Source organism: Colobus angolensis, unplaced genomic scaffold (genome assembly GCF_000951035.1).
Source record: "Colobus angolensis palliatus isolate OR3802 unplaced genomic scaffold, Cang.pa_1.0 Scaffold142, whole genome shotgun sequence".
Lineage (NCBI taxonomy): Eukaryota > Metazoa > Chordata > Mammalia > Primates > Cercopithecidae > Colobus > Colobus angolensis.
The window spans coordinates 2,914,105-2,938,234 of NW_012114511.1; the positions used below are offsets into that span (position 1 = coordinate 2,914,105).

General features: G+C 42.3%; 1 protein-coding gene across 2 annotated transcripts in view; it reads right to left on the reverse strand.

Moving 5' to 3' along the window:
- Window positions 1-14,957, reverse strand: part of KLHL3 (kelch-like family member 3) — a 124,105-nt gene extending 109,148 nt beyond the window's left edge. The window contains exon 1 of one of the 2 annotated variants that reach the window (XM_011935266.1): window positions 14,437-14,957. In XM_011935266.1, the coding sequence (XP_011790656.1) occupies window positions 14,437-14,450 (14 nt within the window). In that variant the 5' untranslated portion in view covers window positions 14,451-14,957. Of the gene's footprint in view, window positions 1-3,168; window positions 3,183-14,436 lie in introns of those variants that run through there. The other variant, XM_011935267.1, reaches the window with a different exon arrangement.
- Window positions 14,958-24,130: the final 9,173 nt, after the last annotated feature.

Here is a 24,130-nt window from a genome sequence, read left to right on the forward strand (position 1 = left end):
ACAAAATAATTCAAATCCCTGTGGGGTGCCAGCTAGTTACCCAACAACTCCTGAGCAACATCTTTCAACTTCATGGAAGCTGGAAAAAAGGAATCAAAAGAATGAGCAAGGAAAGGTGTTTCTCCCCAAATTGGTGAAACCATTCAGCTCCCAGGTCAAGTATGAGACCTTGGAGTTACCTGTTTGAACCAGGTGAAGCTTTGCTTTGCTCCTAGGAAAACAGAACCTTCTCCACTTGTGTAGATTCGGGGACCCATAGTTCACTCCAACTCTAAGACAATGACGGTACTCTCCTTTGATTTTCCCTACTGAGCCTCTATCCACGCTACCACTTAACTTTGCAGACTGGCTAGAGAAAGAGGCTTCTATGATTGAGAGTATATTTTAGAGGCCTGAGAATCACTACAGATCTCACACTGGAATTCGTAACTACCGGAACATTCAAATACAACCAGCGTGGCAGACCCACAGCTTGTCTGACCATAACAGACTCCTCTTTTGACTCCCTTCCCCACTGTCAGTTCATCATGCAAATGTAAGCCATGAATATCTGAACTTTGGGACTGTCTGGATTCTGTGTACAAGGAAGTTAGCTGAGCAGAGGAAGATGTGCACAAAGGAGGATGCTTAGAGTTGTGTGTTTAAAGCAGGTAAAGAAAGTCTCAAGCCAGAAAATGTGATCAGAGAGGTGAAGCAACCAGCAAAGACGAAAAATTTCTTCAAAAGATGAGAAATTCCATAAGCATAATTTATTTTATGGTGTCTTTCTTTACTACAAAGCTAGAAAAATATTATCTTCTATGTTCTACTAAAGGTTTACCATTTTTGCTTTTAGTATTTAAGCCCTTATTTCATCTGATACTGATTTTTTCTCTTTTTTTGAGATAGTTTCACTCTGACATCCAGAATGGAGTGCAGATCTCAGCTCAACCTCCGCCTCCTGGGTTCAAGTGATTCTCATGCCTTAGCTTCTCAAGTAGCTAGGATTACAGGTGTGCACCACCACACCTGGCTAATTTTTGTATTTTTAGTAGAGATGGGGAGTTTCACCATATTGCTCAGGCTGTTCTCAAACTCCTGGCTTCAAGTGATCTGCTCACTTCAGCCTCCAAAAGTGCTGCGATTACAGGCGTGAGCCACTGTGCCAGGTCCTGATACTGATATTTATGTCAGGATATGACATAGGGATCTAATTTTCTCCATACATTCGATGTATTTAAAACTTTTTATTTTTCTCATGCATCTGTCATGCCATCTTAGGTCATATATTAAAGTTCCAGATATAAAGAGATTTATTTCTTGACTTACTAACCTATTCCACTGGTCAGTTTGTCTGTCTCTGTATCAGTACCACATGATTTCTGTAGCTTTATAATAAGGTCTGATATCTGACAGGAAAAGTTCCCAATCCTGTCATTATTTTTGAGAAGTGTCTTGACTAGCTTGTCAAATTCTGTAAAGAACTCGAGTGGGATTTTGATAAAAACTGCATTGAACTTATAGATCAATTTGGATAGAACCATCATTTTTCTGATACTATGCCCTCCTATCCATGAACATAGGATATCTCTCCATTTATTTAAGTCTTCTTTAATGTCACTCAAACTTTTAGATTTTCCTGTATGAAGACCTTACACATGTTTGATTAGATTTATTCCTAAGTACTTTATGGTTTTTATTGCTCTTTTGTAATAGAAATAATGTAGTTTTAAACTATGTTCTCTGATTGTTACGGTTTATAAAATGCAATTGATTTTTGCAAATTGATCATATATCCAGCCATTGCCAATGTTCCTATTATTCCTAACTATTTGAACATAAATTAGGTGTCCTATGTAGACAGTCATATTATCTGCATATAATGCCAGAGACTTTTCTCCTATCAAATTCTTAGGCCTCTAATTTCTTTTTTGAAAAAAGTTTGCACTGGCTAGGATGGTCACACAATGTCAAACAGAAAGGATGCTAATGAGTAGTATTGTCATATCCTTGCTTTTAAAGATGTTTCTAATGTTCCCCCATTATGTATGTTTGTTACAGGATTTTTGTAAATGTTTTTCATCAGATTAAGAAAATTCCCTTCTATTTTTATTAAGAGGTTTTAAGTCATAAAGTTATGCTAAATTTTATCAAATGTCTTTGTGTATCTAATGAGATGTTCATATGGGTTTTTTCCTTTAATCTTGTAATGTGATGAATGACACATGTATTTTCTAATACTAAACCATACTTGCATCCTTGGGATAAATCTACAAACTGTAAAATACTCTATAAGTATTCATTATAAATATTGTCTTCAAACTGTGGAGAGACTTAAAAGCCAGGATGAGAAAGCATAATTTGGTATGGATCAGGGAACCACTGAAGGTTCTTGACAGGGAATTAGTAAGATTAAAGCACAGAAGAGCCTAGTGAACAGATATTATTAGCTTCACTTCAAAGATATGGAACAGGTATAAACTAAAAAAAGCCATTTTAGTAGCACTGACACAATCTCCAGTGTGGCTAGGGAGCAGGAAATCTCACTCTTCTGGTGTGTTGCTCTTTGCACTTTCCAAATGGTCCAATAACAATGTATCCTTGTTAATACAATGTTGTGTTTACCAAAAGGTCTCAAACACAGATTGCCTATTATCAGAGGATCAATGTTCAACAAAATATAATTCACACTAGAGCCTCCCTGAAAGAGCAAGTGACTTGCTGATGACCATAGGGCTGGCTAGGGAAAGATATCAGTTTCCCCAAATCCATTCAGAGCCCTTTCCACCCTTGATGCACAGGCAAGGCTTGACATCTGAAGGAACCCAAGGTTCCTTTCTTCCCCTGCTCCTCCATGAAAAGACACAGGGAGTTTGGAAGAGATTCTGAGTCCCTGGTCTCTGGAAGGTACCAGCTTCTTGGCAACTCATTAACCTTCCAGAGAACAAGAAATTAAGAACATCTGAGGGCCCAGAGATGTTCAAAAAAATATTTACAAGATAGTACAAATAGTAAGTGGTAAAGATGGGATCTGAGTTTAGGTATCCTATACTTGAAGCTCACAACCTATACCCTCCAGCAATATAGTTCACACATGTACACAAATGCACATACATATACGTATTTCTCAACCTAAGGTCACATGCCCAAGAACAGAGTTGCTAGATCTTAACATTTCATCCCCTAAACCTTTTTCCCTCCATTCATACCAGATCTTAACTACTTAATCCTCAATAGATTGCCCCATCCCCACGCTATCAAGTCCCAATCCCAAGAATTCTCAGTTCTTGTTCCCAAATAAGGCTACAGGATCCCCTCTCCTCGCCTGTGAAACACAGACCACACTAAGGTATATTCCCACTATCTTGTTCAAGTCTAATACCATACTTTTCACCCTATCCAGACCCAACCAAAATCACACACACACACACACACACACACAAAATTTTCCAGGCAGACTCAGCCACAAGATGTTTTCTGTTGAAAGGCATTTCACAGTAAATGCCCTTACTCTAAGCATAAAATGGTTGATTTCACCAAGAGCAAAAACTGGCCCCAGATTCTACTAAAAACCGTAATAATGTTAATTTATACGTGCCCCTCCCACCAGACCTGCAGCTCAAGCTGCTAACCAAAGGAACCTTCATCTGTATCCCACTGTCCAGGGTTCCAGCAACATTCAAGTTGAGCAGCCATATTTAAGATTCAAATGGGTCAACAATCGTAGATATAGTGAGAAAGTATGGGCCAGGCAGAATCTTTGCTCTTTGCTGTAGAAATACACAGAAATGATCATCTAAGCCATCTTCTAAATAAGCTGCAGCACAATCAGAACACATAAATCTAGTCAACTTTGTCAAAGCATCAGATACCTGGCTCGATACTTTAATTAATTTCCACACTGGCCTGTTACTAGTAAACTTGCTTATATGAACCACTACTGGTGCCATGATGAACCCACTGCAGTGGATGATTCCTTCAACAGTCCACAGAAAGGGTGTCCAAATTGGTTCCGACTTACTTCACACTCACAGATACCCACTGACCCCATTCAGGAAGACATACATGTGAGACAGTCAAGCTTCATGGCCATAAGGATAGACATAGTTGGCCCTTCTTTCCTGGGCTTTCAGCTTCTCTTTTCCCTTGACTTAGACTGTTACAGTGGCCTCCCACCTGCCGTTCCCCACTCTAGATACTCTCCCTCCAAGTACTTCCTGCACACCATTGCCAAACTCATCCTTCTAAAATGTCATCTGACCATGACTTTCAGATCCTCACTGCACACAGGTCTCTTCAGGGGCTATGAGGTTTATGAGCTGAAGCTTCAGTCACAGCCCTCTGCCTCCATTTGTTCTGTATGTTGAGTGTCCAAATAAAATTTCCTTTCAAAGGACTCTATAGCTAAAAAGCTGAAAAATCATCAGTCTACAGGATAAAGTCATGATTCTTGCCTAGTGTTCAAGGACTTTCTTGACCTGGACTGAACCTAAATGCCAGCCTTACCTCTCTCGCTTACTCAAGTATTTACTAAGTACCTATTATGTGCCAAGCAGATGAACTATTCACTGCAGACACCTAGATTTCCCTTCTCTTTCCCTGTATCATAATCTAAATACCTGTTATTTGAGGACCAATTAAGCTTTGCCTCCTCCATGAAGCCCTTGGGATATATCAGTTCTAAGTGAGCTCTTCCTTCTCTGAATTCCTGTAGTATTTCTGGCCTGTAACTCAGCTGGCACATAGAATTCTGCCTTATGCCTGATTACTTCTTCATGGTACAAATCCAACCACCTACCTGCCTCACACTAGATTCAACATACCTGGAAGGCAAGGAACATGTGTCTGAGGACTCTGTATAGCTTAGCCTGCCCAGCATGAGGCCAAGCCCACAGCAGGTCCTCATTACATATTTGTCATCTGAACTCTACCTGAAAACCCTTCACTTGTCTTTACAAGAGTTAGATGATAGAGCAGAAGGGGATAGTCTGACCAATACTTTTATTTTTTAATGAAAGTAGAGTTGGCCTTCAGAGTTAAACTATAAATAAATAGACATAAAATAGTGATTGTAAAAGTTATAGATAAAAATATATACGCTCTAAAAATTAGGCCCTCTTTCAGCACCACACCTTCCAAAGCCTTCTTTCCTGCCCTCCTCTATCCTCTAAATTCCAGATCCATATAGCCAATGTCTTATTTGAGTCCCCTAGATTTTACACAGGTAACTCATACTTAGTCAAAATTTAAGTTCCCTACCCTCCCTTAAGCCTGCTACTCTTTCTGTATTCTCTATCTCAGAGGCATAACCAACCACCCAATCACCTATCCAAGTCAAAAACTGGGGTGTTATCCTTGATATCTTCCTCCCTTTCTCTCTCTCACTCCTCACATACAGCCATAAATCATATCAATCCTATGTCCATTAATATCCCTGCACCCCATTTCCTTCTCACTTTCACTACCACCACAACCCCATTCCAGGCCATCATTGTTTCTTGCCAGGATTATTCTAATAACCTCCTCCCAGACTCCAGAGGGACCTTTCCAAAGTGTCAGTGTGTTCAAGGCATGTTCTACATGAAGCCTCACTGATTCCTCACTGCATTCAGAATAAATCTCAGGGACCTAGCCTGGCCCTTAATCCCATCGTTGCCCTGAAGATTTCTCATTACTGTAATACTAAAATACTTGCAATAGCCAAAATACACTAGGCTGTCTGCCTTGTGAAGTTTTGTCTGACTAGAAAACTGTTCTATCCTATTCCCCACTCACTCTCCCCTGTGTCTAGCTAGTTCCTACCAGCCTTCAAGCCTCTTCCCTGAAGCCTTCCCTCTCTTACTCCGCTACTCACTAGATTAGTTAAAATCTAGTGGGAAAGTAGGTTAGTTTCCCCTCTTCTGCATTCCCACAGTACTCTGTGCTTCCTTCTGTATTGTATTCTAATTACCTCTTACTTATCTGTCTGCCCCACACAGTTCGTGCTGGTAAATGTTTAACAGTTCGTTGGGAGGAAAGGAGCCCTGATTTGCAACATTTGCCAATTTCCAGAGTGTAAATACTCCCACCATGGCAGATTTTAAGCTACCGACATGATGCCACCGAACATTAGATTTGGGAAGAGATGTGCAACAGCACACCATTATATCACTGTATAGTATTTCTACAGCAAGACGCAATAGACACAACCTCAAAGCCCTAGAAGATTATAGTAAAAATAATTAGAAAGTGATGAGTTTGGGGTACTTTATTACATTCAATTTTAATATAATTTATGTTACATAATTTAATTGTCAAAAATGGCAACATTTAATAATTGGCTCACAAAATTCCTGAAAATTTAACAAACAGCTTTTGCAAGTGGGTGAGTGCTGACTCCAGCACACTGCTGCCCCCTCTAGATTGTGAGCTCCATGAGAACCAAGGCAGTGTCTTAGTTGCCTCCGAATTCTTAGCTTCTGTCACATGATAGGTGCTCAATAAATAATCATTGAGTAAATTAATTGATAGATAAGTAAATTAGGTTTAACTACTGACCACTGTAGCTTTCCTTACTCCCCTTCATTAAAATACTGATGGCTTTGTCCTCCTCAACCTCCTCTCCATAACCCCTCCACCCCACATTCAGAGAGGAGTACTTTCTTAGGCAGCCCAGTCCCCTGCATTGATGACACAGAATCAGGAGGATGGGGGTGAGAGAAAGCCAGCAACAACTGGAGAAGAGGGAAGAAAGGCAGATGGGTTGCTGCTTACTGTGTCAGTTCTTAGAGTCTTTCTATTGCTGAGGAAAATGGAGCAGTGAATGGAAAGCAAAGGATACTAAAAAACATGCTAGAAAGGCAGGAGATAGAAGAGTCTCCAAGCAGGCTGATTGTGCAGTAATGTTTGGGGGAATCTAACAAATGAGGAGCTCCAAATGATGAGAACTCATGGACACAAAGAAGGGAACAACAGACACTACGGCCTACTTGAGGATAGAGGGTGGGTGGAGGAAGAGGAGCAGAAAAAATAACTACTGGCTACCTGGGTGATGACAGGTACTAATCCCTACAACAAACCTCTGTGACATAAGTTTACCTATATAACAAACCTGCATGTGTACCCCTGAACCTAAAATAAAAGTTAAAAAAAAAAGAAAGAAAAATCAAATGAGGAGCTCCAGAACATCCTGGGTGTACAAGAATATAGAGGGAAGGAAAGGGGAGTCTGAGAAATGCTGTTAAAGGTTATGATCTGTTTCACCTCTAAAGGTCTCCAAGAGATGCAAATAAAATTCAGAAGTCGTGAGCTGGTACTAGCCACGTACAAGAGGCAGAAGCACATTATGTTCAAGCTAGAGATGAGATGGAATAAGGAGGCAAAACCACTCAATGAAGGCAAAACAACTCTGAGCCAGGGCAAAGCTGTACTGAATGCATTAAAAACTCTCAACAAAGAAAGTGTAATTTAGAAAGGAATAACCAAAAACTAAGAATCAGACAGAGAAGAAAGCCCTCAGTCCAACCCATCTCACTCTGTCTAGGAAAGTGATTTAATCAGTAGATGTCAGCCGGGCGCGGTGGCTCAAGCCTGTAATCCCAGCACTTTGGGAGGCCGAGATGGGCGGATCACGAGGTCAGGAGATCGAGACCATCCTGGCTAACACTGTGAAACCCCGTCTTTACTAAAAAATACAAAAATCTAGCCGGGCGAGGTGGCGGGCGCCTGTAGTCCCAGCTACTCTGGAGGCTGAAGCAGGAGAATGGCGTAAACCCGGGAGGCGGAGCTTGCAGTGAGCTGAGATCCAGCCACTGCACTCCAGCCCAGGCAACAGAGCGAGACTCCGTCTCAAAAAATAAAAATAAAAAATAAAAAAAAATAAAAATAAAAATAAAAAAATAAATTAATCACTAGATGTCATCAGCTGGTTCAGCCTCAGGTCAGATCCCCATGGTGGAGCTTGAAGCCTATAAATACTCCAATGCCATAACTCAGTCCCTAGTTTACTCTGCAGCATTTTGACCAGTTTGGCCTCCCCGTGGTTGTCCTTCAGAGAGCCAGAATGTGGTTGCAGGCCCTCAGGAATATCTTGCCAGTAATATTTTACTGTAAATCAATAAACTGATGACATGTTGACTATTGTACTTTAGGTTTTCATGGGGTCATCAGCATGACTCCGCTTCTCCAACTCTAGGCAGCAATGGGACCCTAACCAGATAGGATTTCTGAGCCCCTGGCACTCTGGTCAAACTGCAGATCTAGTAAGTATCCCAATCCTAAAGTTCAAGACCAAAATGACCAAACTTAGATTGCTACTTCTGGATTAATGAAGAACCTGACTTGTGAAGATGTCCAGCCAGCAGGATTCAGGACTTGGTGGTGCAGTCCTGCCACCACAAAGTACCATTTGCACACAGGTTACCAGAGAGCCCCATACTCTTCATCCTCTTTCAGCAGGGCCACCTCAGTTCATAGCACTGGGTTGAACCCCTGTAATAGCCCACATGGACATACAGAACATATGCATTAGTAAGGTACAGATTGAGTTAACATTTCCTGAAAGTTGAGGGTATGTTAAAGCACCTTACCTCCATTATCTCATTTTATCTTCAGAACAACCCTAGGAAGTAGGCAGTATTATCTCTTAAGATACAGAGATAAAATTTGTCCAAAAGTCCCACATAACTAGTAAGTGCAGAACTGGCACTGAAACCCAGGTCTATCTGACTCCAAGGCCTGGGCTCTTAATAACAATGTCCACTGACTCGGGATAATGTCCATAGCCCATCAGGCCAAGGGAGGAACAACCCCTCATGTCCCACTCTCTGACGTTCTTCCTTGTGCGACCAAACCAGGCCAAATGAAAAAAGACTAAATATCCTAGGACCTGTGATATAGTACTACTTCACTTCTGATTATGGGAAATTGCACTGTGTACTGCAGTCAGTGTTATTAATTGTACTGAAATTGAAGTTTCCGCACTGGGGCCTTCACACAAGCCAATCATGATTCACCAAAGATGACCAGCAGCTGCTGTCATTCCTGTAATGTGCTCCTTCATAAACAAGCTCAAGAACAGGTATGTTACTAATCACATTCCTAAAACCCCAAGTCACAGACTACTTTCTGCAAAACTCAAGGGGAAAACTCTTAAGTGGGCTGTGTAAAAATGTAAAACATTTTACACAGACAGATAAAATCAGACAAGAAGAGAGAAAGACTAAAAGAAAACATGCTACTCATTATGTGACATTTTGGAAGCCAAGTTTATGTTTGGTTTGAATAGGAGAGCTAAGCCCTTGCATGTGTGTGGTTTTGATAGTGGCTACGATATACTTTCATAAGTGAAAATGAAAAGTCCAGGAAAGTTGTGCTAAGACTCTGAAAATCCTCATAAATGATAAAAAGTTAGATCTCTGACCTGAGAGGCATTGAACTTATTTAACAGAAAAAAAAAAAAAAAATCTGGGTTGGGCGCAGTGGCTCACGCCTGTAATCCCAGCACTTTGGGAGGCCGAGATGGGTAGATCACGAGGTCAGGAGATAAAGACCATCCTGGCTAACATGGTGAAACCTCGTCTCTACTAAAAATACAAAAAATTAGCCAGGCGTGGTGGCGGGCGCCTGTAGCCCCAGCTACTCTGGAGGCTGAGGCAAGAGAGTGGCGTGAACCTGGGAGGCGGAGCTTGCAGTGAGCCGAGATGGCGCCACTGCACTCCAGTCTGGGCGACAGAGCAAGACTCTGTCTCAGAAAAAAAAACAAAAACAAAAAACAAACAAAAAAACCTACCAGCACATGTTCAATCTATTTTTCACATAGTTTATTAGTGCTCTATTCCGTTTAACCTAGTTTGAACATTCATCCAGAAATTGAAAAAAAAAAAGTTTGATGATGGCAAATTTCATCAAATAAAGCACTTGCTTTAGGAAAACTCAGACAAAAATTATCTTGTCCAGATCTGTCTTACCAATTCAAAACTTAGCAAGCAAAATCCTAAAAATCCAAATCTGGGTGCAGGGAAATCAAGAGGTTTCTTTCCCTGACTGTTTTTGCAGTTGAAAACCTTACTTTGCCAAAAAGTATTTCCAAAATGGAAAAATTTGGTTCCAGTTATCATGGTTGAAATGCATGCACATCTGCTTCAGGCAGCAGTGATGCCCAAAACTTTTTACAGAATTTTCTATCCCTGACTTCTAAGGTTCGGGGAGGACTAAGTGACTTGCCACTGGGAACAGAAAAAAGGCGAGGTTGCTCAACACTTGCTCTTCCCTGGGTCTTGCCAGCATTTAATCTGACATTAGAAAACTCAACATTTAAAGTGTACTGGCTTTCAAAGTCTTGTCTCCTCAGAAAATATTCTCAATCTGTTGTTCCTGGATCAAGGGTAAATAGATGAGCTCCTTTGGCTCAGAAGTTCCCTGAGGTCCAGAAACAGACTCTCCTTCATAAAAACCAGCCAGTAAGAATCATCCTCTGAGGACACCTCACACAAAATCACGGCACAGTGCCCGGTACATGGTGCCTGTCTCAAGCAGGGGCATCTCTGTGCTTCTGATGAAGAAAATAATCACGATTTTAAGAAAAATAGACAATTAACTTCCCCTTTTTATGATGCTTCTTCCAAAGTTGTGCTGCTCTGTAACTCTTGCAGATCTGCCACAGTCTGGGCCTGAATGTTTTTTTATTGTGGTAAAATAGATGTAATATAAAATTTATAATTTTAACCATTTTTAAGGACAGTCATACTGTTGTACAACCATCACCACCATCCATCTCCAGAATTCTTTCATCTTCCCAAACTGAAACTCTCTATCCATTAAACAATAACTTCCCCATTCCTCCCTCCCTCCAGCCCCTGGCAACCATTTTACTTTCTGTCTCTATGAATCTGACTAACCATTTATTTTGAAATTTTACTTTAAGCTATCCACAAGGCTGATTTCCAGAACTGAAATAAAATCCCAATTTTATTTGGGACAAGGATAACTGCCATTTGTGATACCTATCTTCTCTACATACCCACTCACATGGACACAATTTATCACTGTAATAGCTAACAGCCAGAGACCCTTTCCCTTTGCAAAACAGAAGACAAAATCACCTTCGTCTGACTGGTCAAGCCACAGTGACTCTCCCACAGAGGGAACTGGGGAAGACTTAGTATCATAAGTTCCAGGAGAGACCTGGAAATCTAGAAAGATAGAGCAAAGGTTAGTGCAAATTCACAAGTTCTTCTTGAGATTTTGGCCTGAACAAACATGTATCCACCCCATGGTTCCAAATCACTGAGGCAACGAGATGCCACAGGTTGTCTATAAAAAGAAGGATTAAGGTAGATCTTGGTGAAACCTAAAAGAAGAAATGCCAAGCCCTATGGGGTAACTTACTATACGGAGATAGTTTTAGGTAAGAAGCAAGATGATAAGCTCCCTCATTTCCTCATGGAAATGGTTCTATATAATCTGCTTTGGATGATAAACAGAGAGAGGTCCTAAAATATGCCTTGGTTAGTAACCCAGCAGGGAGATATAGGCTACAACATAGCAATAGGTGGTTACCAATGATAATAGCAACTACCATCTACTGAGTACTCACTCTGTGCCTAAAAAACTTTACTAGGTACCTTACACATATTGTATCATTTAATCTTCACAACAGCTCTATGAAGTATAAGTACTGTTATTATTCCCTTTACACAGAAGAGAAAAATTAGTTCTGAAAACAGTGTGACACACTCAAGGTCACACTGTAAAGTAGATTCACCACTAGGTCTAAGTTACTCCAAAGCCCATGCTTTTAATTAATAGCCTTTCAAGGTACAAAGTATTTTCATATCCTCATGGCAAAGAAAAAAAATTGTTCATTAGCATTCTCTTGGTTGAAATTTTGTAATGCTTAAAAACAGCCCCGATTAAGACTCAGCAGGTTAAGTGTGGAACAAGCACCAGATTCAGGATCCCTCCAGTCTCTGGAGGTTGGACATGTGATCCTAGGCAAGTCACTCAGCTTCTCCGGACCTCAATTTCCCAGGGAACTTGCAAAACAAGGCTACTTCCCTCTGTTCTCCCCACTACCTCAAAGCATTCCATGGAGTCAGTTACCCGTGCTAAGATAATAAGGCTGATATCCAAAGATGAACCTATTGGCCAAAGGCTTCAGTCTCTTCTCTCACCAACTTTCTTTTTAGTTATCAGAACCTCACACAAAGGTTATTAGTTAATCAGCTAATAACTATTCAGGACCTGCTATTTGTGTACCCACACAGTAGTCAATGGGCATATTTAGAAGTACAAGGTACCAGCCTTGCCCTTGAGGACCTGTCTCCAAGTTTGGGGACTGCTAAGATAGATGAAATAAAAGCACTAAAAGATCTGATGGGCCTATTATTCAGTGTCCAACTATGAGATACAAACTAGAGGGATTAGAATTCAGAAGAACATCAGCCAGGACTAGAAAAGCTGAGTTTCCAAGATAAAGTAGAATTTTAGAATAACCTTGATAGATAACTTTTGCAAAATTAGAAGGGAAAGACATCCAGCAAAAGAAACTCTGGGAGCTAAGGATATGAGGCTAGACGAAGTAATGCATAGGATGGGTGATCATGAAAGAGATCAACAGAATTGTTAGTAGGTTTATGAGTGAGCAGTGGGAATGGGAACAGGAGTTGGAGTTCAGAAGACTTGAATGCCTGGCATAGTAAGCCGGGCTTGAGGCAGGAACAAAAGGTATGACCTGGGTGACCTGGTGAACATTGGAAGCTGCTCGGTTTGGATTTCTTGTCTACCATCTGCCTTCAGCAGAGGAAAAGTACAAGAACATGTGCAACCTGGTGTTCTAAAGCCATAGACATCAGCCATCCCAGCGGAGAGGCCCCAGGACAGGGGCAGGAACTCATTACATTTCCCAACACAGAACTGGGAACACAGTGCCCAAAACCGTTTGATCCGCTGCTAGTAGTCTCATGCTGATCTCTCAACCCCAGTTACACCACAGATCAAGCAAATAGGCATGGCCCAGAATCTCTAAACCTTCATCACATCAGCCCCATTCTCTGCCACCTACCAGATCAATGGAACACTGTTTTGGGGACCAAAGACACTGCTCACCTCTGCCCCACACTTAGGAAACAGGCCTTCATATGTTCTGCTACCCAGCAGGCCACATGCAGTTCAACACTAAACTCCCGTTGCAAAGAGCACCCAGAAAGATGATGCACCAGCAGCACAGTCAGTCCCAGGCTCTTCCTGTGGGAGTCATCAAGAAACACAATTCCCAGGGCCTCTACAGACAAAAGAATGAGATGACACTCAACCATCATGCCAATTCTAACAGGGTCTAGAGATGTTCAATGGCATCACTGAGCCCTGTGAGACGCAGAAGTCACAACAACTCATGAAAAGGAAAGTGTTCATTGAGATATTCTCTAGTGTTGACTTAGTTGAGCCTATTATTGTTAACCAGATAGTTACTGTCTGCATCAAACTGGCAACCTGGAGCAGCAGCCTTCCCCTCAGTGGTGCACTGCCATGGCCGGACCCCTCCCTGCAGTGTTCTCTCCTCGGATAAAATGGCAAGCCCTGTACTCTACCAACTGCAGACCAAAGAATGAAGAGGTTGGCACTCAAGAGATATTTTACTCCATAGACAGAGGAATGTCACCTCTGCACTGCACTGAGCACCTTCACAATGAAAGATTCAGATCTTCAGATAACAACTTAAAAATTTAGATGTGTGTGCCTGCCAGGATCTAACTGCCTCGCTAGTTAGATCCAGCTCAACAAAAGTACTTGAAATCTTTTCTGCTGGTTCGTATTTCAAAAGAAACCCCTGATGGAGGAAGCACAGACCTTCCAGTATAACTCCTAAACTTTTCAATACAAATATGAAACTCAGTTCAGAGCAAGTGTCATCTGACTGGATTTCTCCCCTTCATCCCTGAATGTGTGTGTATACAGGCATACACGGCGTGCCTGCGCGCGCACGCACACACACACACAGCCATCAGCATGGCATGCTTGCTGAAGATTCGAGCACTCCTGCGTAAAAATGCAAGTACACTATGTCAGGCCAGCCCCACTATGACATCAAAAACCCCCCACCAAAGAAAAAACACCCCGGGAAAGTAGCCAGGAAAGGGAAACGCCTCCTTGAAACAGCCTGAGAAAGGCAATCTAATTCAGCCTGTGCTGAAACTATTCCCGAACACCAGCCAGGAAGTCCCTTCTTTCAGGGTGCTCCGCTGCCTAGCAAACCCAGACCTGCCTTTGCGGAAGCCAGATCTCTGGAGATTCAAGCCCTGGAATGGGTGGTTTGGAAAGCGGCTTTCCTGCTCTTGCTCTGCCGCCCTTTGAGATCCATCAGTGGCCAGGTCTTCCAACCCTGCCTAGCCAATGCAAACACAAAAGCTGGTGGCTGTACCGCAAGCACACATTTACTTATATACACACACAACACAGCACACACTTATACATACATACCTTTCACCCTCCATTGTGTGAGGCCCAGTCAGGGTGGTAGCCGCTGAACTGTGTGCATGCACCCGGGGATCCTAGTTCTGTTCTTGATTCTCCCAGCAGACCAGTGGGAGATCTGATCAGCAACAGTGATTCAGCATGGCTGCAAGTGAAACCTCCTCCCTTCTCAATCCTCCTTCCTCTGACTTACTCGCAGCAGCTTCCACCGCAAAAGCAGCAGCAGCAGAAAATGTCTTACCCAGAGCTCCCTGCAGCCCTTTCAGCTGCTAAAAGCAGCAACCCACTTGCTCCCCCTCCCCCGCAGGCTTGCTGCTCCTTGGTCTCCTAGGAACGGCAGCTCCAGCGACCCAGGTGCACTGCCACCTTTCCAGCTGCCTCTGCATCTGCCCAGGCATCCCCAGCCCAGGCGATTAGCCCGCCCCTGGGGCTCCTGCCTCCTCTGTCTAGGCTGCAAAGAATCAGGCAGTTCGTCACTAGCCCGAGAAATACTGGCCCCTACACCCTCCCCTGCCCCCATAGGCTATGAGTCTGTCAGCCTGGCCAGATTGCTGGAATGAGGAGGCCCCTCTGTGGCCTGCAGTGGAGTTTATCATCCACCTGGGGAAATTCACTTGTAGGTCACAGTTTATGTTCCAAATCCTCCTCCTAAATTCTATAATAGCTCTGAGTGTCTGATAGATGGGGAGAAGTTAAGGAAAAAGCACCTGACAGAAGTGAGATGAACACAGAGAGAAATTAAAAGAATACAGGGAGAAATTGGAAAATTAGTCGAAAAAGAGAGGTAGTACAAATAGGTGAAACTAAAACAAACCCTATTTTACTCCAAGAGGCCAAAGGCTACTGCAGTAAAGCTACCACGATGAATACTAAAATATCTTAGCACAATCCTAAAATATCTTCCTAAAATCTGTCACATTGGAATTTAACTTAAGCTGTGGCTCCAACTAGTAAGTCTCCCACTGAACCCCCATATCCAGCCAAAGATCTTTCACATCCTGTAATCTCCAGCTGCTAAGCTTCGATTTAGACTAATTTAACTCTCCCTGCCTGGAAAGGCTTCTCCAATCCCAGTCCTTCAGTCTTTCTGGGAGGCTAGTCAAAATCCCATGTCTTCATAAAACCTTCCCTAATCATACCAATGACAGCCAATCACCACCAAAATAGCTACAAACTATACTGTCCCGTATTGTCATCTCACACCTAATATACTGTCTTGGCTAATTCATTATTTATAAATCTTCTTTCCCAAACTAAAACATAATCTTGTGGAAGGCAGAAGGCCAGTCTGTATATCCTAGCCACAGAGGCTTAGAGGTAACTGGGGCAATTAGCCGCAAAAAGTGGTGCAGAAGCTACCCTGATGCCTCAGAAAAATCAGCTATGAGCATCTCTCTTCTGGGACCCCTCAAGACACCCCTGGGCTTTTCCGAATCTGCACCAGCTCTCACTGGGTGAGTGACTTTCCTGAGTAGTGTTCTCCATACGCTGGACCTCATGCTCAGCTACTCATTCACAATATAGGCTCAGACCAGACAGTCTTTAGAGTCCCTTTCAGCTCCAAAATCACCGGATTCTAAAAATGTTTTAAATGGTCTGTTTTTCTTCTCAGAGTAATCTGTGTGATTGTTTAAGAAGAAACACTAGGCTCTAATGTTTTGTAGGGGGCTTCAAGGAGGATAACATGATGTAGGTGAAAGTATGAAGAGACGTTCAGTAAATCTACCATTCTTTTTTTTTTTTTTTTTTTTTGAGACGGAGTCTCGCTCTGTCGCCCAGGCTGGAGTGCAGTGGCCGGATCTCAGCTCACTGCAAGCTCCGCCTCCTGGGTTTAGCCATTCTCCTGCCTCAGCCTCCCGAGTAGCTGGGACTACAGGCGCCCGCCACCTCGCCCCGCTAGTTTTTTGTGTTTTTTTTTTAGTAGAGACGGGGTTTCACTGTGTTAGCCAGTATGGTCTCGATCTCCTGACCTCGTGATCCGCCCGTCTCGGCCTCCCAAAGTGCTGGGATTACAGGCTTGAGCCACCGCGCCCGGCCAAATCTACCATTCTTATCATTTTAACCTGTTAAATGTCTTCACTACTACAAAGCTCTGAAACCACAGAAGGAAGAGAGAAACACTGGGGTGACAGAAAGTAAAAGTAACTAATACTTTATATAGCCTCCTGAACTCAAACTGGCTACAGGGTTATTCTCAAAGATTACCTCCCCTGGCACCTCAGCGTTCTCTTAGACGAGGCCATTACTCACACTCACTCTTTCTCAAGTGAGAAGAGGCCTGGATAATTTCATTTACACCCCACAGGGCTGAATCTTCACTTCTTCCTTTCACAACAATACCCCTCATATCTTGTTCCCTCTATGTCCCTTCCTCCTCTAATCAGCCTTGTGGCCCTGCTCCAGATATTTCCTCTTGAGGTCAATCACAGGGACCACAAAAAACTGAACATCACAAATAAGGAAACTGAATCTCGGAATCTGTGCCAGAGTTCAGACATCCACCAGGAAGACAACTGGGTGATTCATAAAAGGGACATAAGAAAGAGATAACTCCTTTGCACATACCCACGTTTACATATTCGCCTTACAGGAAGGTGAGGAAATGCCACATCTAATACACCAGACAGAAAGAAAAAAGATCCGAAAAGGAAATATGTAAGGGTTGTGGGTATTCAAGTTTCAGAATACAACTATTAAGAGCCAATATAAAAACCCTGCAAAATTTCCCTGCAACCCACTTTTGCCATGCTAACCAATATCATTATAATGTATGTGTCAAAACCATACTACTACACCTTCATACTTTATTCACCACTCACGATTCACAGGAAGTAGACAGAATAGAGAACACTCAGAAGAGGCCATTTAGAAAAGAAAGCTCATCTTAACAAAAAGAACAAAGCTGGAGGCACCACATTAACTGACTTCAAACTATACTACAAGGCTATAGTAACCAAATCAGTATGGTATTGGTATAAAAACAGACAGATAGACCAATGGAACAGAAAAGAGAACCCAGAAATAAAGCTGTTCACCTACAACCAACTGATTTTCTTTTTTGTTTTTTGAGACGGAGTCTCGCTCTGTCTCCCGGGCTGGAGTGCAGTGGCCGGATCTCAGCTCACTGCAACCTCCGCCTCCCAGGTTCATGCCATTCTCCTGCCTCAGCCTCCCGAGTAGTTGGGACTACAGGCGCCCGCCACCTCGCCCGGCTAGTTTTTTGTATCTTTTAGTAGAGACGGGGTTTCACCGTGTTAGCCAGGATGGTCTCGATCTCCTGACCTCGTGATCCACCCGTCTCGGCCTCCCAAAGTGCTGGGATTGATTACAGGCTTGAGCCACCGCGCCCGGCCCAACCAACTGATTTTCGACAAAGTCAACAAAAATAAGCAATAGGGAAAGGACTTCCTATTCAATAAATGATACTGGGATAACTGGCTATCCATATTCAGAAGAATGAAACTGGACCCTATTACCATATATAAAAATTAACTCAGCCAGGTGCAGTGGCTCATGCCTGTAATCCCGACACTTTGGGAGGCCAAGGCAGGCAGATCACCTGAGGTCAAGAGTTTGAGACCAGCCTGACCAACCTGGCAAAACCCCATCTTTACTAAAAATACTAAAATTTGTCAGGTGTGGTGGCATGTGCCTGTAGTCTCAGCTACTTGGGAGCCTGAGGAAGGAGGATCATTTGAACCTGGAGGTTACAGTGAGCCGAGATTGCACCACTGCACTCCAGCCTGGGTGACAGAGTGAGACTCTGTCTCAAAAAATCAAATCAAATAAAATAAAATAAACTCAAGATGGAGTAAACAATTAAATGTAAGACCTAAAACTATTAAAATCCCAGGAAAAAAAACCTAGGAAATACCCTTCTAGACATTGACCTTGGCAAAGAAGTTACAACTAAGTCCTCAAAAGCAATTGCAGCAAAAGCAAAAATTGACAAGTAGGACCTAATTAAACTAAAGAGCTTCTGTATAGCAAAAGAAACTATCAACAGAATAAACAGTGTATGGAATAGGAGAAAACATTCACAAACTGCATCTGACAAAGGTCTAATATGCAGAATCTATAAGGAATTTAACTCAACAAGGAAAAAACATATAAATCCATTTTTAAAAGTGGGCAATGGACATGAACAGACGTTTCTCAAAAGAAGACATACAAACAGCCAACAAACATGAAAAAATGCTCGTCATCACTACTCACCAGAGAAATGCAAATCAAAACCACAATGAGATACCATCTCATCTTACACCAGTCAAAATGACTATTACTAAAAAGTCGAAAAATAACAGATGTTGTCAAGGCTGTGGAGGAAAGGGAATGCTTATACACTGCTGGTGAATGTAAATTAATTCAGCTACTATGGAAGGCAGTCTGGAGACTTCTCAAAGAACTAAAAATAGAACCACCTTTTGACCCAGCAATCCCATTACTACGTATATGCTCAAAAGAAAATAAACCATTCTACTAAAAAGGCACACACACTTGTATGTTCATCACAGCACTATTCAAAATAGCAAAGACAAAAAAATCAAGTTAGGTGCCCATCAATGGTGGACTCAATAAAGAATGTGTGGTATATATATGCCATGGAATACTACATGGTCATAAAAAAGAATAAAATCATGTCCTTTGTGGCAACATGAAAGCAGTGAGAGGCCATTATTCTATGTGAATTGATGCAGAAATAGAAAACCAAATGTCACATGTCCTCACTTATAAGTGGGAGCTAAACACTGGGCACATATGGACATGAAAATGGGAACAATAGATACTGGGGACTACTAGAGGATGGAGGGAGGGAAAAGGGGTGATAGGATTTGGATGTTGGTAGGATCCAAATCTCATGCTGGAATGTAATCCTCAGTGTTAGAGTTGGAGATAGGGCCTAGTGGGAGGCAACTGGGTCATAGGGGCAGATCACTCATAATAGTTTCACGCTGTCCCCAAAATAATGAGTGAGTTCTCACTCTGAGTTCATTCAAGATCTGGTTGTTTAAAAGTGTGTGGCACCCTCCTCCTCACTCTTGCCTCTGCTCTCATCATGTGATATACCAGCTCCCCCTTTGCTTTCCACCATGATTGTGAGCTTCCTGAGGCTTCCGCAGAAGCAGATGCCAGCACGCTTCCTGTACTGCCTGCAGAGCCATGAGCCAATTAAACCTCTTTTCTTTATAAATTACCCAGCCTCAGGTATTTCTTTATAGCAACACAATAACCGCCTAATACAAGGAGCAAGCCTTAAAAGGTAGTTGAAAAGCTACCTATTTGGTACCATGCTCGCTACCTAGGTGACAGGATCATTCATACCCCAAACCTCAGCATCTTGCAAGATACCCATGTAACAAACCTGTACATGTACCCCTTGATCTAAAATTAAAGTTGAAATTGAAAAAAAAAAGGGAAGAAAGGTTATCTAGCAAAACCAGGGACAGAGCTGAGTCAGGAAGCAAAGTCTCCAGACTCCTAGCACAAAGTTCCTACCCCCAATATTTTCCAGTTTCAGAGATACATTTTACATTTTCTACCTTATTATCCAAATGTTCTCTGGACCACAGCCTGAACCTGTTTGCTCTAGGCTAATTTTCCTGACTGGACTTCAGATTAAGGACAGTTGCTGTTAGAGTCTTGCAGTAGAGGAGAGTCAAAAGAATGAAAGTGGTATCTGTCTGGAGAAAAAGGTACCATCGTCAGATTGCCCAGCAATAAATGTCTTAGTCCAGCGGGCCCCAACCTTTTTGGCACCAGGGATCAGTTTCATGGAAGGCAACTTTTCCAAGGATGGGGGTGGGGGGTCAGGGGGGATGATGGTTCAGGATGAAACTGTTCCACCTCAGATCATCAGGCATTAGATAGCTTCTCAAGGAGCGCACAACCTAGATCCCTTGCATGCACAGTTCACAATAGGATTCATGCTCCTAGGTGAATCTAATGCCACTGCTGAGCTGACAGGAGACAGAGGTCAGGTGGTCATGCTCACCTACCAGCTGCTCACCTCCTGCTGTGTATTCCAGTTCTTAACAGGCCACGGACCAGTACCGGTTGTGACCTGGGGACCCCCGTCTTAGCCCAGTCCTTCCCACACCCCAGCCTTTTTCTACAGCTTATCAAAAGTTCCCAGTGGCCCCAGATCTCTACCCCAAAACAATTTATTCAGTTATCTACACCAACTTTGTTTAGAATCATTCAGCTCTTATGTGGCTTAGGAAGAAACCATGTTGGGAGGAGAAACTTCTTTAAGCTGGGTTTTATCTAGAAAGTTCTCTCTTCCATACTCTATCTCTGTACAGGGAGCCAGTACAGTTTATCTGAAGACAGCTGAGCCAATCATTCTTCCTTGTAAACGCCCTTTTTCTTTTCTCGCCTTTACCCTCCTTCTCCAGGACATCAGTTCCTCACATTTGCAGGCACCATAACACAGTACAATGGTCCCACACCTAGCTGTGCATCAGAAACATCTGCCCAGCTGGTTAAAATGGTGGGTGTCGGATCAACAGGCATGAAGAAAGTTTTAGGGTTATAGAAATGTTCCGTATCTCGACTGTGGTAATACCTGCACAACTGTATACAAGCACTGCATTTCATTAAACTATATACTTAAAAAGGGTTTATTTTATGCAAATTATACCTCAATAAATCTGGAAAAATGAAAAAACACTGCAGGGTCCAGCTCTTCCTCACACCCATAGAATTAGAGCCTGAGGAACAGGAATTTTTAAAAATTTTTTCCTTTAGTTTTAGAGACGGGGTCTCTCTATGTTGCCCAGACTGGACTCAAACTCCTTGGGCTCAAGCAATGCTCCCACCTCAGCCTCCCAAAATGCTGGGATGGACAAGTGTGAGCTACTGCACCCCTTGGGAACAGGAATTTTAATGAACTTCATAGGTGACTCTAATGCACAGCTGGATGCAAACATCACCTGAACAATGAAAAGAGCCCAGACCATTAAAATCAGACAGGGCAAGGTCCAAATGTACTTACCAGAAACATGACCCTAGGCAAGTTACAAGCTTTGATTTTCTCATCAAAAAAAGGTGAGAACAATAGTACCTACTTCACAGCGTTGTTAGGTTAGAATGTGAAAGTATGTAAAGCACTTAGCCGAGAGCCTGGCCTATAATAAGCACTCAGCAACCATTAGCAGCTATGATTTTCATTGTCTATGCCAATGCTACCAAACTATAGTTCTGTGAGCACTCGGTCCTAGGTTCAAGTAGAAAATTAACCAGGGCCTCTCCGGGAGCTATTTTCACATCTCCACTGGTTACTATTACCAATAAGGACTAGACAAGACCAAAGCTAAATTAAGGTCCACCCACACCTGTATCACCAAAATGCCCTCACATTCAGGAGCACTTGCCAAGTGCCCTCAGACAGCCAGGCAGAAACTGAAAAGGAACTTGAGACCCCAAAAAGTCAAAAGATAAACAAAACAGCACCTTATCCAGAGGAATAAGGACTCTTCCTCTGAAGGTAAAAGAATTCACGCCAAGTAGATTCCAGAATATAATCACTCATGCCATTTGTGTTGCATTTTTAAGCTTACAAAGTGCTTCATATCCATCATCTCCTTTGACTTAAGACAACATCCCCTGAATGGTAATAATAGCTCCCATTCCTTGAATATTTACTCTGGGCCAGACCCTGTATTCCACACTTCACATGTACCCTTCTCATTTAATTCTCACAACCCTGTGGGACTATTATCTCTCTTTTAAACAAGAGAGAATCGAAGTTCTGAGAGTTAAATAACTTGAACCAAGGCCTCACAGTTAGTAAATGGCAAAGCTGGAATTTGAACCCAGTTCTGCCTGACCTCAGAGGCCACTATTAGCTATACACAGAATGTACTACCCCTATCTTACTATCTCCGTTTTAGAGATAAGCTAATTGAGACAGAGAGAAAAGGTAACTGGCTCAAAACTACCTGGAGAGCCAAGCTCAGTGCAGAACCAGACCCTCAGATGTCTGGCCTAATGCCCTTTTCACCTTACCTCTGGATGAAGAAAAACAGCTTTGAACCCCTAAAGATATTACATACAGGCTGGCATCCAAGGCTTCCCAACAGTTACCATACTAAAGTCCTTCCACCTGGATTCCTCTGGGCACCTAGCTTATTGACCAGGACTAGCCAAAGAATGCTCTTGCGGAAAGCTGGAAGAGTACCACCCGACCCCAAGGAAATAAAAAAAAAAAAAAAAAAAAAAACCCGGGCAGCTCTGGGGCAGACCAACTAAAGCAACAAGCAGAGCACTTCACACAGACCAGCACACTGGTCTCTGAGTCTTCCTATGAATCTGCAACCTACAACTGGTGCCCTCTGCTGGCAAAAGTATACATCTCTTCATAACAAAAGTAAAACCTAATTACTACACCAGTGGCTTAGGAAGGAAAAAAAAAAATCTGCTTCCTTCACAGACATTTTATTCAGGAAAGAGCACTATTTCTTACTTACAACTTTCCAATAGGTATATGCAACTTTAAACCGACTGCAATGATCCTCTCCTCTATCTGCTGCCCCTGCCTCACGTCTGCAGTTCTTTCCTTTCTGGATCCAAAGAAAATTGGGCTGTTTTACGTAAAAGGATAAAATATAAATAAATGATGAAAAGCCCCAAAGTCAAGAATACAATGATGTGTATGTGGCTGAGATCGGGTCTGCACATCTAGCAAGTACAGAGAATTGAGGGAGGCACACACTTTAAGTGATATAAAACCCATGGGCAAGTATGCTCAAACATTTTGGTAAATTTCTACTTTCTTAAAATAGCATGCTTATAATTCAGTCAACTAAGTCTCACTGAATGTCTACTATGCAGGCTGTACCAGAGAGTGACAGCATAAATCCTATATTAATATAATGCCAAAAAGCATACAAGCTGTTTGAGAAAATTAGACATAGGCATATACAATGGTAAAAAGTATGAGAGTCAAGTACAGAAAAGGTATCATGGAAACTCGGTGGAAGAAGAGGCACCTTCCAGTTGGGGAGAGAGGGAGGATGATATGAGAACAGAAATAAATTGAGAACTTAATAATTCTATGGAGTTTTTAAAAGGTATTCATAATTGTAAATACTTGCAAATAAGTAATTTCAATGTCCCATGATTTCATTAAAAAAAATTTTTTGGCCAGGCATGGTGGTTCACACCTGTAATCCCAGCACTTTGGGAGGATAAGGAGAGAGGACCGCTTGAGCCCAGTAGTTTTGAGACCAGCCTGGGGAACATACTGAGACCTCATCTCTACAAAAAACACTTTAAAACTTAACCAGGCATAGTGGTGTGCACCTGTATTCCTAGCTACTTGGAAGGCATGGGCAGAGGGATCACCTGAGCCCAGGAGTTTGAGGCTGCAGTGAGCCATGATTGCACCACCACTGTGCTACAGCCTGGGCAACAGGGCAAGAGCTTGTCTTTAAAAAAATTTTAAAAGATACAATTTTTTAATCCCACTACTTTAATATACTTACATATTTATTACGTTAAATATTTTTTCATTACAATTTTTATTGTGTAAAATATACATTAAATTTGCCATTTTAGGCCAGGTGTTGTGGCTCACACTTGTAATCCCAGGATTTTGGTAGGCCGAGGTGGGAGGATCACTTGACTCCAGGAGTTCAATACTAGTCCGGACAACATAGCAAGACTCCGTATCTACAAAAATATTTTTTTTTTTTTTTTT